The sequence below is a fragment of the Ranitomeya imitator genome, chromosome 6 (assembly GCF_032444005.1).
Source record: "Ranitomeya imitator isolate aRanImi1 chromosome 6, aRanImi1.pri, whole genome shotgun sequence".
NCBI classification, from domain to species: Eukaryota; Metazoa; Chordata; class Amphibia; order Anura; family Dendrobatidae; genus Ranitomeya; species Ranitomeya imitator.
Window position 1 is genome coordinate 40208443 of NC_091287.1, and position 16923 is coordinate 40225365.

A 16923-nucleotide genomic window follows, 5' to 3' on the forward strand; every position below is an offset into this window, starting at 1 on the left:
TCTATTTAATTCCTGTTATGTTTAATCCGTATCTCACCGATCCATTATTTTATCACTTTTTTCTCACTTACATCTTTCTTTTCGTCTTCCTCCTATCTTTTTTTCTGTTATCACCTCATCTCTTTTGCTCTGCGCAATATTTGTTGCACAGTCCATTAGACGCCGCTAATCTGTCACTGTACGCTTATCAATTTCACCATGTCATGTCATGCAAACGGCCATATTCATTTTCTACCAATCTCTCATGGAAAAATCAATGATCTCCCAATATGTTATGCTAATCTCCGAGAGGCAATCAGAAGGAAGATGAAATTCAATATACATAGACCGTCACACTGCTGTAATAAGAGTTCCCAATGATAAAGTCATGCATTTAAATGCCAGGCATGCTCGCCCAAACAGAAAATACTACAAGGAGGTGAAAGGGGCGACGTGCAGATTAATGAGAATATTCTACAAATTATTTGTTGAACATGCTCAAATTGCTGCTGAACTGTAGATTTTAATGTCACCAAACGTTCCCGAGTTCCCACTCGGAGTTTAATGGAATTTATTTGTCTCGAGCAAATTTTAGAAGAGCAGCATAATAATCTCATGTTGACAGTGGGCTTAGTGAAACGGCAGAACGGGAGTCCTGTGGATGTGCCTCTTTGTTGTTCACTTTTTTTTTTGGTCATTTTTTTTTTAAAATTTGTTAACATTCCAAAGACAATGTATGAATAATGGACTTCATCTGTGAACTCCCCTGACCGATAATTGTGGGAGACGCCAAGTGTCAGAGAAGGGAACAGGCAATTATAAAACTAATTAGATTCTCATGCATTAGTCTATTGGATGGAAGTCATTGATACACCGCAACTGACAAAAATGTGCTGATCTGGAAATGCACGGCCATTCAATTTCATGTTGTTAAGAAAATTTAGGCCAGAACATATGATAATAGTTATGTACAAACTATGAGCTCATGTGCAAAACTGTATAATGCTTCTATTCAAGCTCCGAATTTAAGCCTACGTTCCCACGATGAGCTTTTGGTGAGTTTTCGATGTTGCAGATTTTCTGCACCCTTTAAGTAAAATAGGTCACTTCCATTTTTTTCGAAAATATGCATCATAAAAAAATCACCAAAATCTCATCGTGGGAACGTAGTCTTAGGGAGCTGTCGTTTGGCATCAGAAGTTATGAATGAGACTCCATACTCGTGTGCCATTGTAATAGGAGCGGGGTGCCATCACCTCCTCCACCCATGGACCTCTCATAGTATTTAATTTTATTATTAATAGGCAATAATGTTTATTTGCAATATATTATTACAGGTTTGCATCAACTGAGTGAACTATGGCACTAGTATAAAATCCAGACTTCCAGGGCTCATGTACGCAACTCTATTTTCAGTCCGAGTGCTGTTTGTAAAAAACGGACAGCACTTAGACCAATGCTATTCAATGGTGAAGTACAGACGAGCAATTTTTTTCACTGACCGACTCTATGTGCCACAGTACAGCAGTCTACTATGTCTGAGTATCCACCTCCAGTAGACGTATAAGCTCAAAAATGATACACAACAGAGCGTACGTTCACTCTGTTGCCACCATTACAGTCTACGGTGCTTATGCTCAAATCCAATTTTGCGGGAAGGTTTGAACGTAAGCCCTGACAGGTTCACTAAACGTGTTACAAAACACAATGTGAAAGCACCCTAAAGTTTTATCAAACCAAAGAAATAGGAAGCAACAAAACAAATTAGTTTATTTACAACATGACATAATAAAAGGGGACAAAAATCATAGCATAACACTCACGTAAAGAAACACACTCAAAAATGCAACAACAAAAATCACAAGTAACCTAATTTAGATTAAAGGTACAGAACGTCTGCTACATCAAAAACTCACCAAATACTCCTTGTGGGAACCTTAGTATTCTATGTTATTACAGGTTTGGTTATGAAAGCATGACTATACTGGTTGTACCTTGTTGTTATGACTTGAACTGTGTGATCCATTGTTAGGCGTAGCTGTGAGGTCTCGTCTATCATGATGCAAAGAAGAATTTGACCTTGAGCATCATATTGTGAGGACCATCTTTCTATTACTCATCTAGGTTTTGCCTTGTTTTAGACTTCAGTGAGCAAATTATTTCTAGATTGTGAGCCCCATCGGGGACAGCGATGATAATGTGTGCAAAACTGTAAAGCGCTGCGGAATATGTTAGCGCTATATAAAAATAAAGATTATTATTATAAAAAATAAAGATTATATTGTGGAATGGGAAACTAATGGTTCTTGCTCCACCAGCATCCTATGGGTGCATTTACAGTTAAAAGCGAGACTTGCCACTGACCTCCCGAGACAGCGAACAGCTTCCCAAATCCAAGACTGTCCTGTGGGTTCCAGGACTGTCCTGTTGGATCTAGGACTCTGCTGTTGGATCCAGGACTCTATTGTTGGATCCAGGATTCTATTGTTGGATCTAGGACTCAATTGTTGGATCCAGGACTCCTTTGTTGGATTCAAAACTGTCCTGATAGACCAAGGAGTGTCCTGATGGATCCAGGACTCTTTTGTTGGATCTAGGACTGTCCTGTTGGATCCAGGACTGTCCTGTTGGATCATGACTTTCTTGTTAAATCCAGAACTCTCCTTTTTGATGCAGGAATCTCCTGTTGGATCCAGGACTGTCCTGATGGATCCAAGACTCTTTTGTTGGATCCAGAACTTTCCTGTTGGATCTAGGATTATCCTTTTGGATCCTGGACTCACCTGTTGAACCCATGAGTATCCTGTTTGATGCAGGGCTCTCTTGTTGCATCTAGGACTGTCCTGTTGGATCCTGGACTATTGAGAAACATGCACATGCCACGAAGTATACCAAAAACTCTCTTGCATAGAAATCAATGAGTTGTTTTCTGCCATTGCTATATCCAGATGGCTGCAGTAAAGCAAACATTTCAATCTGCCATTGAAGCAGCTCAGGCAAAATTGTCACGCCATAATCATAAGGCAAATATTTAAACTAGTAAATATGTTTTGGTGTATATTTTTTCATGTATTCACGTTCTTTAATTTTTACTGATGTTCCCGGTAATATTTTCAGCTGCTTTATCTTTTGTTTTTTTCAGGACCATCTATACCACAACCTTCCTGCTCCCAGGATTTGTTCACCTGTATATATGGAAAGCAATGTGTCCCCTTATCAGCAAGATGTAATGGGACAGCAGAATGTAGGGATGGTACAGATGAAATCTACTGCCCTACTCCATCAGCACCCGCCAGCCCTGGACCACAGTGCGGTGCTACCGAGTACCGGTGCTCTGATAAATGCATCCCATTGATTATGCAGTGCGATGGAGTGACAGATTGTCTGTTTGAGGAGGATGAAAAAGCCTGCAGTGAGTAGCTCCCATTTAGTGCAAATTTCTTGCTAGGATCCCAATATTTTAGTATGCAAAGTTTGTTTGGCATCTGACACCATCATTACATCATAATGTTCATTTTACTTGTCAATTCTCTCGAAACATCCAGAGGACTCCTGAGAAACGGAGAGACCTCCTGAAGTCCAAAGAGGAGCGGGCAAATCTCATCATCAGTGGTGGGACTCCCAGCAGTAGGCATTTTACATGATCTGACATGGTTTGCTTATTGAAATGAATATCAAAAGACTGACTGTTACTTCCAAACAGAAATCAGGTGTGAACTGGTGCTTACTAAGAGTAGCCATCTCAATATATAACCAACAAATAAAGCAGCACTCTGTAGCACTATAGTATCCAAACATGAAATATATGATGTTTGAAGTGCATTACTGCTCTAGAAATTATGAAAAATTGAGAATACGTAGCTCATAAATTGGCCAATTCATATGTACCCAGCAGCCGTGATAAGGCGATTCCCGTTGCTGGGACCTGCCTAATGTGGATTTTCTCTTAGACTGAAGTCTACATGCATATGGGAAGGTAGGATCCTGGTTTGCTTATTGTTCATGGCAACACAGTTTTGCAGAAATAGTACAGTCAACCAGAATAATCCACGTGTAGAAACTCATTCTAAAAATCACGTACCTTTTGGTGCAGTTTTGTATGGATTTTCATTTTTATTGCTCTCTTGATGCAATTTTTGGTACTTTTTTAAAGTGTTCTATTTATGCATTTTTTAATTATAATATGGTTTTTATAAATACGGTGTGGTTTTTAGTGAATTTCCGTAGCAAAAAACTTGCCAAAAACTGCACAAAAAAACACAATAAACCCACGTAAAAATGTAGCTTTTCTTGCGATTTACACATCAAAGAATTGACGCGACATTTTAAAATATGCAAAAAAAAAACATGATTTGTGCACTATAGTTGGGTTTTCTCATGCAGATGAATGGAAAGCTTGTTGCAGGCTGATTTGAAGCATTTCTTTTACGTAGATTTTGAGATATAAAAATCTTTGTGTAAGCATTCCCAAGTTTTCATGAAACTTATTGACAAAAATCTAGCATATCAATTCATGCTGTAAATCTTCCTCAAGATTAAACTCTTAGCACTGCACAGTGTGAATGTGAGGGAAATCTGGCACTCTTCTGCAACAAAATGCACGGCGGTATTTGCCACTGCAGATTTCAGTGGGGATTTTCTGCTATGGGCGGTCTGCAGTGGAAAGGTCAATTGGGAAAATGTCCTACGTGGGTAATTTCATTTCAGCAAATGTTATTCTGTGAATTGGGAAGAGTTATATATGGTAATTTTCCAATTAATTATTTTAATTCTTCAACTTTTAAAGATTTCTGCCTGCTGCAATTTACTTTTAGTGGAAGTGACTGTGTCCTGGTTTAGTGATGTTACAAGACTGATCCTCTGGACCTCTCCAACTCCTCCATCCTTCTGCTGGTGTCTCCCACCAGTCTCATGACTTCCTCTTCCAGTGAGGAACATCAATCAGTGGCGGTCATGTCTACTAATCAGTGGTAGTGATACCTCTTAGCTTACTCTTCCAGGAGTGTTGCTGATTGGCTGCAGCAGTCATATTTAGTCTGGTCCAGAAGAAACAGTCTCTTCTCTTCTTCCAGGTGATGGTTTCTTCTGGCTCAGGTGCAATGTGACCACTGCAGCCAATCAGTGGCTGCTGATAGGTTAGAGTGGTCACCTGATTCCCCCCGAAAGATGAGGAAGTCAGGAGATAGATAAGGGACATCAGCAGTGGTACAGAGGAGTGATGAGTATCCAGTAGGCATGTTATTCTTCTTCTTCTTCTTTTATTTTATTATTTTATTTATAGGAAGTATTAGTAAAAATTGCATTATTGCATTATTTTTCAAGACCATCTTTAAGGGGATGATTTCTTCAAAACAAAATGCTTAAGTTATTAAGTAGAATATATATAGCAGTAATGACTTTAACCCTTTAGTCAACAGTCAATAGTGACAGCGGTATCTAGATGGTTGAGGGAGGTGGTTCACACTTCAAGCCTATCAACACCTATCCTGGGGTGCCTGAAGTTGCATTGGCAACCCAAGGCAACTTAGTGGCCTTTAGGTCAAGTCAGCCACCTACTGTGGTCTGTTAGGCTTTGAAGTAATCAGGGTCTAATTAATGAAGTGCTAGTGTAAAACTGACAGATCAAATATCCTGCAGTGCAGAATTATTGTAGGATAACTATTGGAGATCAACGATTAAACAAGTAAAAGTTAAAATACAACAGGTGTGTCTCACAAAATTAGAATATCATCAAAAAGTTAATTTATTTCAGTTCTTCAATACAAATAGTGAAACTCATATTAGATAGAGTCATTACAAACAGAGTGATCTACTTCATGTGTTTATTTCTGTTAATGTTGATGATTCTCGCTTACAGCCAATGAAAACCCAAAAGTCATTATTTCAGTAAATTAGAATACTTTACAACACCAGCTTGAAAAATTATTTTAAAATTTGAAATGTTGGTCTACTGAAATGTATGTTCAGTTAATGCACTCAATACTTGGTCGGGGCTCCTTTTGCATCAATTTCTGCATCAATGCGGCGTGGCATGGAGGTGATCAGCCTGTGGCACTGCTGAGGTGTTATTTAAGCCCAGGTTGCTTTGATAGCAGCCTACAGCTCGTCTGTATTGCTGGGTCTGGTGTCTCTCATCTTCCTCTTGACAATACCCCATAGATTCTCTATGGGGTTAAGGTCAGGCGAGTTTGCTGCCAATCAAGCACAGTGATACTGTAGTTTTTACACCAGGTATTGGTACTTTTGGCAGTGTGGACAGGTGCCAAGTCCTGCTGGAGAATGAAATTCCCATCTCCAAAAAGCTTGTCGGCAGAGGGAAGCATGAAGTGCTCTAAAATTTCCTGGTAGACGGCTGCGCTGACTTTGGTCTTGATAAAACACAGTGGACCTACACCGGCAGATGACATGGCCCCCCAAACCATCACTGATTGTGGAAACTTCACACTAGACCTCAAGCAGCTTGGATTGTGGCCTCTCCTCTCTTCCTCCAGACTCTGGGACCTTGATTTCCAAATTAAATGCAAAATTTACTTTCATCTGAAAACAACACCTTGGACCACTGAGCAACAGTCCAGGTCTTCTTCTCCTTGGCCCAGGTAAGATGCTTCTGGCGTTGTCTATTGGTCATGAGTGGCTTGACACAAGGAATGTGACACTTGTAGACCATGTCCTGGATACGTCTGTGTGTGGTGGCTCTTGAAGCAATGACTCCAGCAGCAGGCCACTCCTTGTGAATTTCCCCCCAATTTTTGAGTGGCCTTTCCTTAACAATCCTTTTAAGGCTGTGGTTATCCCGGTTGCTTGCGCACCTTTTTCGACCACACTTTTTCCTTTCACTCAACTTTTGATTAACATGCTTGGATACAGCACTCTGTGAACAGCTGGCGTCTTTAGCAATGACCTTATGTGGCTTACCCTCCTTGTGGAGTGTGTCAATGACTGCCTTCTGGATATCTGTCACGTCAGCAGTCTTCCCCATGATTGTGGAGCTACTGAAACAGCCTAAGGGACCTTTTTAAACACTTAGGAAGCCTTTGCAGGTTTTTTTAATTAATTAATCTAATTTACTGAGGTAATGACTTTTGGGTTTTCATTGGCTGTAAGCCGTAATCAACATTAACAGAAATAAACACATGAAATACATCACTCTGTGTGTAATGACTCTATATAATACATGAGTTTCACTTTTTGTATTGAAGAACTGAAATAAATTAACTTTTTGATAATATTCTAATCTTGTGAGAAGCACCTATACATTTTGGCTAAGGTTTTAAAACAATAAAATAAATAATAAATAAAAATAAATAAATAAAAATGAATAAAAAAATGAGAAAACAAGAATTTATCTCTATTTTATGAAAAAATGAAGCAAAAAAGTACACATTTGGTATTGCCGCATTCGTAACAAGTCAAGCTATAAAACTGTACCATAACTCATATGATCAGCAGCACCATTAAATAAATATATATATATATACTAGTATATAGAAAAAAAACACAAAAAATGTAGCTTTTGTCATCACACTGACACACAAAAAATTGCAAAAATGTGATTTAAAAAGCCGTACTCAGAAAAGAAGGAAATATTAGGGTATGTGCACACGCAGAATGGTCCACTGCGGAATTTTCCACAGCGGATTTGATAAATCCGCAGGAAAAAAACACTGCGTTTTTCCTGTGGATTTACAGCGGATTTACCACAGTTTTTGTGCGGATTCCACTGCGGTTTTACACCTGCGGTTTTCTATTATGGAGCAGGTGTAAAACCGCTGCGGATTCCGCACAAAGAATTGACATGCTGCAGAATGTAAACCGCTGCATTTCCGCGCATTTTTTTCCACAGCATGGGCACTGCGGATTGCATTTCCCATAGGTTTACATTGTACTGTACACGCATGGAAAACTGCTGCGGACCCGCAGAATCCGCAGCGTGTGAACACAGCCTAACTCCTTTCAACTTCAATTTTTTTCTGTGCTCATTTACCCTGCCGAGTTTGCGACCCCTGTATTACAGGGAAAATGTAGTGTTGTTAATGAGATCACTGAAGGCGTCGATATTCTCCTAACCTTATCCCTACCTAACCTTGGAATATCTTTTAAGGGTTCTGATTCTAACAAAGTCCTTTTTTCCCTTTTTTTCTAAAATTAATAGAATAGAAACTATTGTACTAACACGTTTGCTGAAAGAACACAAAAGTTTTGTTCTAATGATTTCATTTACTTTGAAATATAATCACAGAGCAACAAATGCTGCCTTCACTTTGTAGTTGCACATACACTTTCCTGATAAATTAATCTTTGTAGGTGATGAAATATCTGAAAAAAAAAAATCTGTTTTTCAGAGATAAAATATAAGTCTTGAAAGACGGACAAAGACATAAAATACACTTAGAAATCTGATGGAAAAATAATTCTATAAAGTTTCTAACGAGACTCGGAGATCTGAAATTTATCCGGGATTTTAGAGTTGGATTTTCGTGTACGTGTTCCTTAAGTTTACTATGTGGCTCCTACTCGACTACTTTACATCAAGAATAAGAAAAATAAACACAAATATTAATCTAAGTCTCATGCACACGACCATATTGATCCTCTGCACAACTCCAGAGTTGTATAGAGTTACTTAGCAACATTTACGGTACATAAAATTCATTACTTATAAACACCGCTCTCATGAAACCATGAAATCCTCCAAAAATGCCCCCAAAAAGTCCAAGAATGCCCATTTTAAGTGTAGTTTTGTTAAGCACCATCCCTATGGAAGTCTATTTTTCATTATTATGCCTGCAAAATCATAACTCTGGAGAAGTATGTATGGAGCTGTAATGAGGCACGTATAGTAATATCAGTTCTACCGAAGGTGCCTTGTATATTCATGTGAAATCCAAAGTATGATGTATTAAGTTATGTAAACACAATGGATTTCACCTAAAAAAGTGCTACAAAAGAATGAACATTATACACAGTAATTTCAAAATAACTTGCTGTGCCTCCAAAAAGTCTAAAAAAACAATTTTTATATTTACATTTAAATTCATACATGATTGAAAACGTAAAGGAAATATTAAAGAAGTGCATATACTTCTTCTTGCATGATCCAATTCCAGTGTAGATTGCAATGACATGTATTTGCAGTGGAATTCATGGAAGAATCCAAGGCTATTGCACTAAAATCTACTTGTATGATTTGAACCTCACATGGCATTCACAAGGATCAGTTCTTTGAAAAAATAACTTTCTAATACGGTGTCATCAAAAAGGCACAGCTGTCTGCTTACAGCTCCGCTGAAGTGGGCAGGACCTTATTTCCATCTGAAGAGTCAAATTGTTTCGAGCGTTTAAACCTCCATATACAATGCATAAAAGTAAGCGAACTCTACGAGTTTTAGCAGGATGGGCTGACCATCTGATGTGTATAGGGACATCCCGACTCTCCTGTTGCTTATTTCTTTTGCTTTAAAAGCTGTGAGGATGCAGTTGGCAAAGTCCTGAATGGGAGATATGTGTCACTGAGTCGGTTAGCCTTGGTGATGTGAAGCCCGGAGAGAAGGCTCCAGCAAAGAAGTTTCTGAGCATTTTTTTTTAATGGGCCTGGACTTAGGAGCAGGCAGAAAAGTTGGGTGGGACTGGCTGTTCCCATGTCTCAACAGGCTATTTAAGGCAGCTCAGTTCCATGAGAAGTTGTCTGTGTGTGGAAGGAGGGAAGGAATTTGTTGTATTGTTTAGTCTTCGCCAGAGACTAAGAGCTGGACATTTATCTGAATGGGTGAGCCCGCATGTGTCTTTATATGGACGGTTTATTCTGTTGTTTACTAGTTTGGCCGAGAAAAGATTGTTTTGTGTTGTGATCTTGGACTGTTTTCCTCGAGTCAAACTGCTTGACATAAGAACTTTGTGCCTTTGCATACCGAAGTATCTGCCAGAGAGTCGCTCCCCACCAAGGCAGATAAATTACTCTCTCCATAGAAAAACCAGAAATGCTTGGATGAGTGTTATAGTGTATGTGGGTGCCGGTAGAGACAGCTGTCGGCCGAACGATAGTTCTCTAATATGTATGGTCAGCTTTATGGTGAAGTTAGATGTACCAATTTTGAGCCCTCAATGCACTATTAACAATAACTAATACTGTCCTGATACACTAATACAGTTATAATATGGCAAGAATAACTTCTGAAAACACAAATTTACCGATTGTAAATTGTAAATGCACCAATAGTCTTTTCCGGAAATGAAATAGGACAAACCTGAAGTCACGTCTGGCTTTAAAAAGAGTTGAATCCTAATATGAGATAAAGCAGAGAATTGTCTTGCTCTTCTCACCATGTCTATCACACACAGTAGCCTTCTTGTTTCTCCCTGGATATCATTCTCTGATTTACCTGTAGAAATGTACATTCAAGACTTCTAATATTTCACGATACAATCTTCGAAGTATCGTTTCTCCTCGCGGAGAGTGACATGATAAGCATGTCGAGGTGAGGAGACTTAAAGCCGCAATGCTCCTCTGGGAAATATGCAAATTGTCTCTTCAGAGAGGAAGAGGACTAGAACTCTAATGCCACCTATTGGAAGTAGCAATCCTAACAGTCAATGTCGACCCTTTAACGAGCCTTGTCACATGACTTAGGATAATAGCCAAACCAGAATCTCAATTTGCAGACACTGTGTTTCGGGGTACTGCCCCTCGTCAGTGCAAAGCGGAGATCTGGTTTGGCTGATTGAGAAGCGTCTGACCGGGATCCAAGAAGTATCGTTTCTCCTTGTAGAGACTGACATGTTAAGCTTGTCGAGGTGAGGAGACTTAAAGCCGCAATGCTCATCTGGGAAATATGCAAATTGTCTCTTCAGAGAGGAAGAGGACTAGAACTCTAGTGCTCGATTCTGGTTTGGCTATTATCCTAAGTCATGTGACAAGGCTCGTTAAAGGGTCGACATTGACTGTTAGGATTGCTACTTCCAATAGGTGGCACTAGAATTCTAGTCCTCTTCCTCTATGAAGAGACAATTTGCATGATACAATCTTAATACCTTAAGGAGATGTGCTAACAAAACAATGAGACGTCGTAATTTCCACAAACACCGCCGCATTTAACATCAACCTTTCCAACAGAGTATAACAAGGATTTTTTCCTATCTGGGACTTTTGTGACACATCCACAGGTTCCACAACTATCTCTAGAAAGGGGCTCCCATTGTTCACCACTGAGAATGGAGAGGTGGCCAGTGCCACAAATTTTGCAGGTCTCTCCTTTCACTTCTATGTGAGTTCTGAAAATTGCCAAACAGTTGTGCTTCTCAGTTTTTTGGAACTCCCGTACAATTGAATGTTAATCCGTTGTAATCCATTCTGGATATGTCATAAATGTCCCAGATGTAATATTTCAGGACATTTCTTATCTTGGAGATAAGACTCTTTTGCCATTATTGCTTCTTGGGGACGATGCCAATTTTACCGCCATTAACTGAACTCTTTGTATCTTTTACAATGCGGCAATAACTTACAAGAAAACTCACTTTAATAGTTTAGGAAATTCTCCAATCTATATTTTAGAAGCACTATTCTTCACAATTTGTAGCCTAAAAATCCATTTCCAGCATTCACCCCTGCGTGTACCGTCTGGCGAGTGGAGAGCGGCACATTCCCACTCGATTTTGCACATTAGAGATCTCGCTGCTGATAGTTCACCCTGCTGTTTAATGGAGCACATTAGATGGCTAACAAGGGTGCATTTCTATAAAGCCTTATGGTACAAACAGTTGGCTAAATGCTTGTAGCTGATTAATTCCGTTTTATGAAATCTATCATAAAAAAAAAACATTTTTTTTACAATTATCCATGTGCATGAGCATAAAAGCAGAATATATCTTTCATACGAAATTTACTTCTAAGACCCAGTTCATACTTTTTTTTGATGCAGTTAGTATCAGGTTTATTGTTATCCAAAAATGGGAATGGATCCATTCTGTCTCTCCTGGATCAATGGAACCTTGGAGCCCTTGATCTAGATGAGCAGTTTTAATGCAGCACAGACTAGAGGTGCTGATGCAGCAAGGCAGTCTAGTTAGAACAGCGGTGGAAGATGTGGCAAGCTGTAACAATGGCCGCTGGAGTAGTGAAACTGGACCAAAGGCAGCAAAGTTGGCATAGCATTGTAGCATACTTGACCACAAGGAATTGATGGTTCACCTTTAGGGCAGGTGCAGACAACGGTATTTCTGTGTCGAGTGGAATCAGTCAAAACATCGGATCGCACTCGGATTAATGTTATGCTATGGGGTCGTATACATGTCCGAGGAAAAAATTGCTGCATCGCTAAGTTTGATCTGATATTTGGATTACATTCGGCAATGCAAGTTAATAAGTGTGTGGAAACCATCACACTGCGTTTGGATGTCATCTGAGTGCAGTCCAATTTCTACGGACTGACCGAATGGAGAAGAAGAACTACCTTTTCTCTCCATCTTCTCCTCATCTGAGAAAATCTGATCAGAGTGTGATATTCTTGAGAGAATAGACGCTGGTGTGCACCCGAACTTAAGATAGGCCATGAACATCAGTTTGGTGAAGGTCATTTAATCCATTTAGTAACCCATACATTTACCCTTTAGCAACAATTGCAGTATATTTGCAGTGTCCGCATGCTACTACTTTCTGGATAAGGCTCAGGAGCTGAGGCTGCATCATGGAGTGCGGGTGCTGGCTGTATTACACAGCACACAACAATAACTAATGCCGTCATAGATAGCTCTGATCTAATCAATTCAACCTCTTAAATATTACTGTCAAGCACGATAATGGAATTAAAAAACTTCAAACATGGCGGCCATTAGCTCTGACCATCATCGGCTGCTGGAAGTGTGGCACCCCAGGAGTTCGGGTACCACAGTAGTGCTGTCTTTCTCACGGGTAGGATAGTGCTATGTCCAGAGACAAGTGAGGTTTCCTTTGGTAGGTTTACACTCACACAACACTTTCCACTTCCAGGCCAGGAGGGGGAGCTCCAAGCCCTGTTTTTGGGCAGCTTCCCTTAATAAAGATCCTGGTTTGGAGGCGGAGACAGCTCAGTTTGTAGTAGAAGTCTGTGTGCGAGGACAGACAGGAGTGGAGCACAGGGGAAAGTGAGAGCTCCAGGAGGCCACGAGCAGGCCTCTGAAGAGTTACAGCGCAAGAATCCGGGTACCGGGAGCCCGAGGCTTTTGTGGATTATAAAACACAGAGTAGAACTGGAGGGTATTGTTCTACAAGGACTTTGCCCTTAATTACCTATGGCACAGCAGCACCTAGGAGCCTGGAGTCACTGAGAACAGACCCCAGTTCACACGGCTTGAGCTGCCTGCCATACAGATACTTGTCCTAGGACAGCAGGACGATTAAAGGCCTTGTTGAGGCACTTATTGGCAGCAGGGACTTAGAGACAGAAAGCGCAGAGTGGTAGGCTCCCACCTGACTTACCCAGGGGAACCTGCTTGTCTCTGGACTGCCCGGACATCTCTGCCTGCCCTGTGGTCTGGTGCCCTGGACTGTGGCTGCTGAAACCAACAGTAAATGAGGTAAAGAGACTGCAATCCTGTGTCCTTGTTCTTCTCTGCAGCTCTCACCATACCACCATCTACACACCGGGAGCCCTGGGGATATACTTCACCTGTGGGAAGTTATACCATCTAGCAGCCATAACATAACCCCAGCGGACCCCTTATAGCAGCATCGATCCCCACTGAGCGAATACCACAGGTGGCGTCACGAACATAATCTTTATCCCTTTAAAGACCTTTCCCTTTTACATGGGTACCCAGGGCCACGGACCATGTCACAGCCACCGTGACATCCCCCTGTGAACACAGGACCCAGTACCGAGAACCCCACGGCCCTGGCGGGCGAATCATAAGGCCTAGTGATGACTCCTATAACTGTCATATCAAAGCTTCAATTTCAAAATAAATAGCAATTCTGTAGTATTGCACTGCATTTGAATAGGTGATCAAATAATTACAGGTTCAAGAACTCTAAAAAACACAAAACATAAAATATATTTTAAAAAACCTAAAGCATAAAAGTTTAAACCATCCATTTCCCCCCCCCCCCAAATGGGGTGGCATTTCTTTGGAGGGCCGCACAGCCCTCCATGTGCTCGCCAGAGGTAGCCTGACTACCATTAGGTACCAAGATGAGATCCTCAGACCCCTTGTGAGACCATAGGTGCGGTTGGCCCTGGGTTCCTCCTAATGCAGGACAATGCCAGACCTCATGTGGCTGGAGTGTGTCAGCAGTTATTGCAAGATGAAGGCATTGAAGCTATGGACTGGCCCGCGCGTTCCCCAGACCTGAATCCGATTGAGCTCATCTGGGACATCATGTCTTTCTTGCTCCATCCACCAACGGCACGTTGCACCACAGATTGTCCAGGAGTTGGCGGATGCTTTAGTCCAGTCTGGGAGGAGATCCCTCAGGAGAACATCCGCCGCCTCATCAGGAGCATGCCCAGGTGTTGTACAATAGGGAGGTCATACAGGCACGTGGAGGCCACAAACAATACTGAGCATCTTTTCCTTGTCATGAGGCATTTCCACTGAAGTTGGATCAGCCTGTAATTTGATTTTCCACTTTGATTTTGAGTATCATTCCAAATGCAGACCTCCATGGGATATTAATTTTGATTTGACCAGTGTACATTGACCAGATAGAAATTCAATAGAGTAAATAAAATATAGATAATATTGAAATAATGATTCTTAAAGGGTTGTCCAATAATTGGACAACAACATATAAAATACAAAAAGACCCCATGTAAAATAAAATCATGATATACTGACCTCGCGGACTAGTCAGTGCTGCATATCCCACTGCTCGCGTGACATTGATATGTTACTGGTTTGCTTATCACAAGAGTGATCTATGGCAGTCCTTCAACAGTGGCAGACAATGCATCTTATAGGACTGCACAGGTCTCTCACTTTGAATGTTGCCTTAAAGGGAATGTCAGCAGAATTTCACACCACAAACTGTATGAGCATGTTAGCTCTTTCAAAGACAAGTCCAGCAATACCTTTACATGGCCAGTCCGTTCCTCCCTTACTGAGAAATTAATGTTTGAATTTGTATGCAAATGAGGCTAAATGACTATGGTAGATCTGAAGCCTTGGTCACTCCAGCTCTATTTCCCTACTTTACTGATGACTCCTTTGCCTGAAGTCACAAGAAGAGGCTGTCAATCAAGCAGGAGGGGGCTGCACAGGGCGGGATTTAGAGCTGGAGTGACAGAGGCTTCAGATCTACCATAACTCTTCAGCCTCATTTGCATATAGTTGTAAATACTGATTTCTCAGTAGGGGAGGATCTATGTAAAGATATTGCTGACCTCATCGTTGAAAGAGTAACATTTGCATATAAATAGTTTCGAAGTTGAAATCCTGCCGACAGATTTCCTTTAACACAGGTTGTACTTGAATAGGTAATGATAAATTAAAGTACAAGATTTTTTTCTCAGCCAAGTAATAGTTCTGTCTGTTTTATTTTAGCCACACATATGGTTGTCAATGGCTCTGTGTTTTGCATTCCCTCAAACACCTGGGTGACTATTGAAAAGCGATGCGATGGATCAGCAGATTGCCGTGACCTTATTGACGAGTCCGGCTGTTCAGGTACTAAGGTTAAATTAAATATACAGTAATAAATACAAATACATTTTTTTAACAGGGAACCTGTCAGCACAATGGATTAATGGCTTTATAGTTGCTTGTCCCCTAATAAAAATGATAACGTTTGTGTAGAGAGCCGATGTACTTTTGGAACAACCATAATTTTGGTACCAAGATGGAGCCTTCAGACTGTAGAGCTATTGATACTTAGAAAACAAGAGAATGCCATAGTGGCCAAATTTGTGGATCCAAAAATAAAAACAAAATGAGCAAATCCCCTGTAATAAATAAATAAATAGTAATAATGAATGTAAATAAATTAATGTTTTGATTAAAAAATAACGTAAAAGCCATACCACCACGACAAGGTGTTCCCAAATCGGGACAGCACCCAACTCTTGTAGTTAGCAGACGTAAAATTACGTAAGGGCGGAGTAGGACCCGGGTCTCGACTGTTCAGACACCTGTCCGGGGAATGCTACGGTATATAAACAAAATGAACAGCTGAAGAAAGAGGAGCCATACCACTGTTTGTACAAAGTACAACAAACTAAATCAGAACACCCCTCAAAAAAATTGTGGTCCAATATGTGGTTATGCTACTAACCCTTATGCTATGGATATGCCATATACGTCTGAGATGGAAATACTCCGTCAAAGGCCATGCTGAAAACCAGAATTTAGTCTGTAGGATTTTCTGTATAAATTTTGTAGGAATTACACAGGTAAAATTTCTTTCTGATTTCTTCTGTTTTTGACTTGGAGATGGCCATCTTTGTCTCCTACTAGAGACGTAGCATGGGATGGGGGCAGCCACTGCCAGAAATGAATGAGGCGAAGACGGTAATGTGTCTGTTTTCTTGGGACACGTATTTTTCTATGGTAGTGTTGGTTTAGGTGAACATCCTAAGTCATGATGTCTTTTTAGGGATTACTTAGCTCTCTAGAATACAGCCACAATTTACGGATCCATGTTGTGATCCCATACTACTCTTGCATGTGCCAACTTTTTAAGGAGGCATCTGGTATTAAAATTGTTGCCCACAACTAACATTTCCATCTATCCACAGTTAGCTGATGGAGATAAATGTCTGATCTCTGTAGACCCCATCAATTGCAAAAACAACGGCCCCATTGCTTACCCCTTACCCCCAGTTCTTCGTCAGTTAAACAGCCACATTTGGTTATATCTGTAAGCCCTACGGACATTAATTAGAGCGGCATGCTTGACCGCCGCTCCAATTAATTAACCTTCAATTCAATTATGCATTGGCTACAGATCTATGTACTAATGATTGTGCTTATTCC

General features: G+C 40.6%; 1 protein-coding gene across 2 annotated transcripts in view; it reads left to right on the plus strand.

Moving 5' to 3' along the window:
- The window catches only part of MALRD1 (MAM and LDL receptor class A domain containing 1), a 419241-nt gene that overhangs the window by 318964 nt on the left and 83354 nt on the right, over positions 1–16923 (plus strand). For both annotated transcript variants that reach the window (XM_069729529.1, XM_069729530.1), the window contains 2 exons: positions 3122–3391; positions 15496–15618. In XM_069729529.1, coding sequence (XP_069585630.1) covers positions 3122–3391; positions 15496–15618 — 393 coding nt within the window. The remainder of the gene's footprint in view (positions 1–3121; positions 3392–15495; positions 15619–16923) is intronic.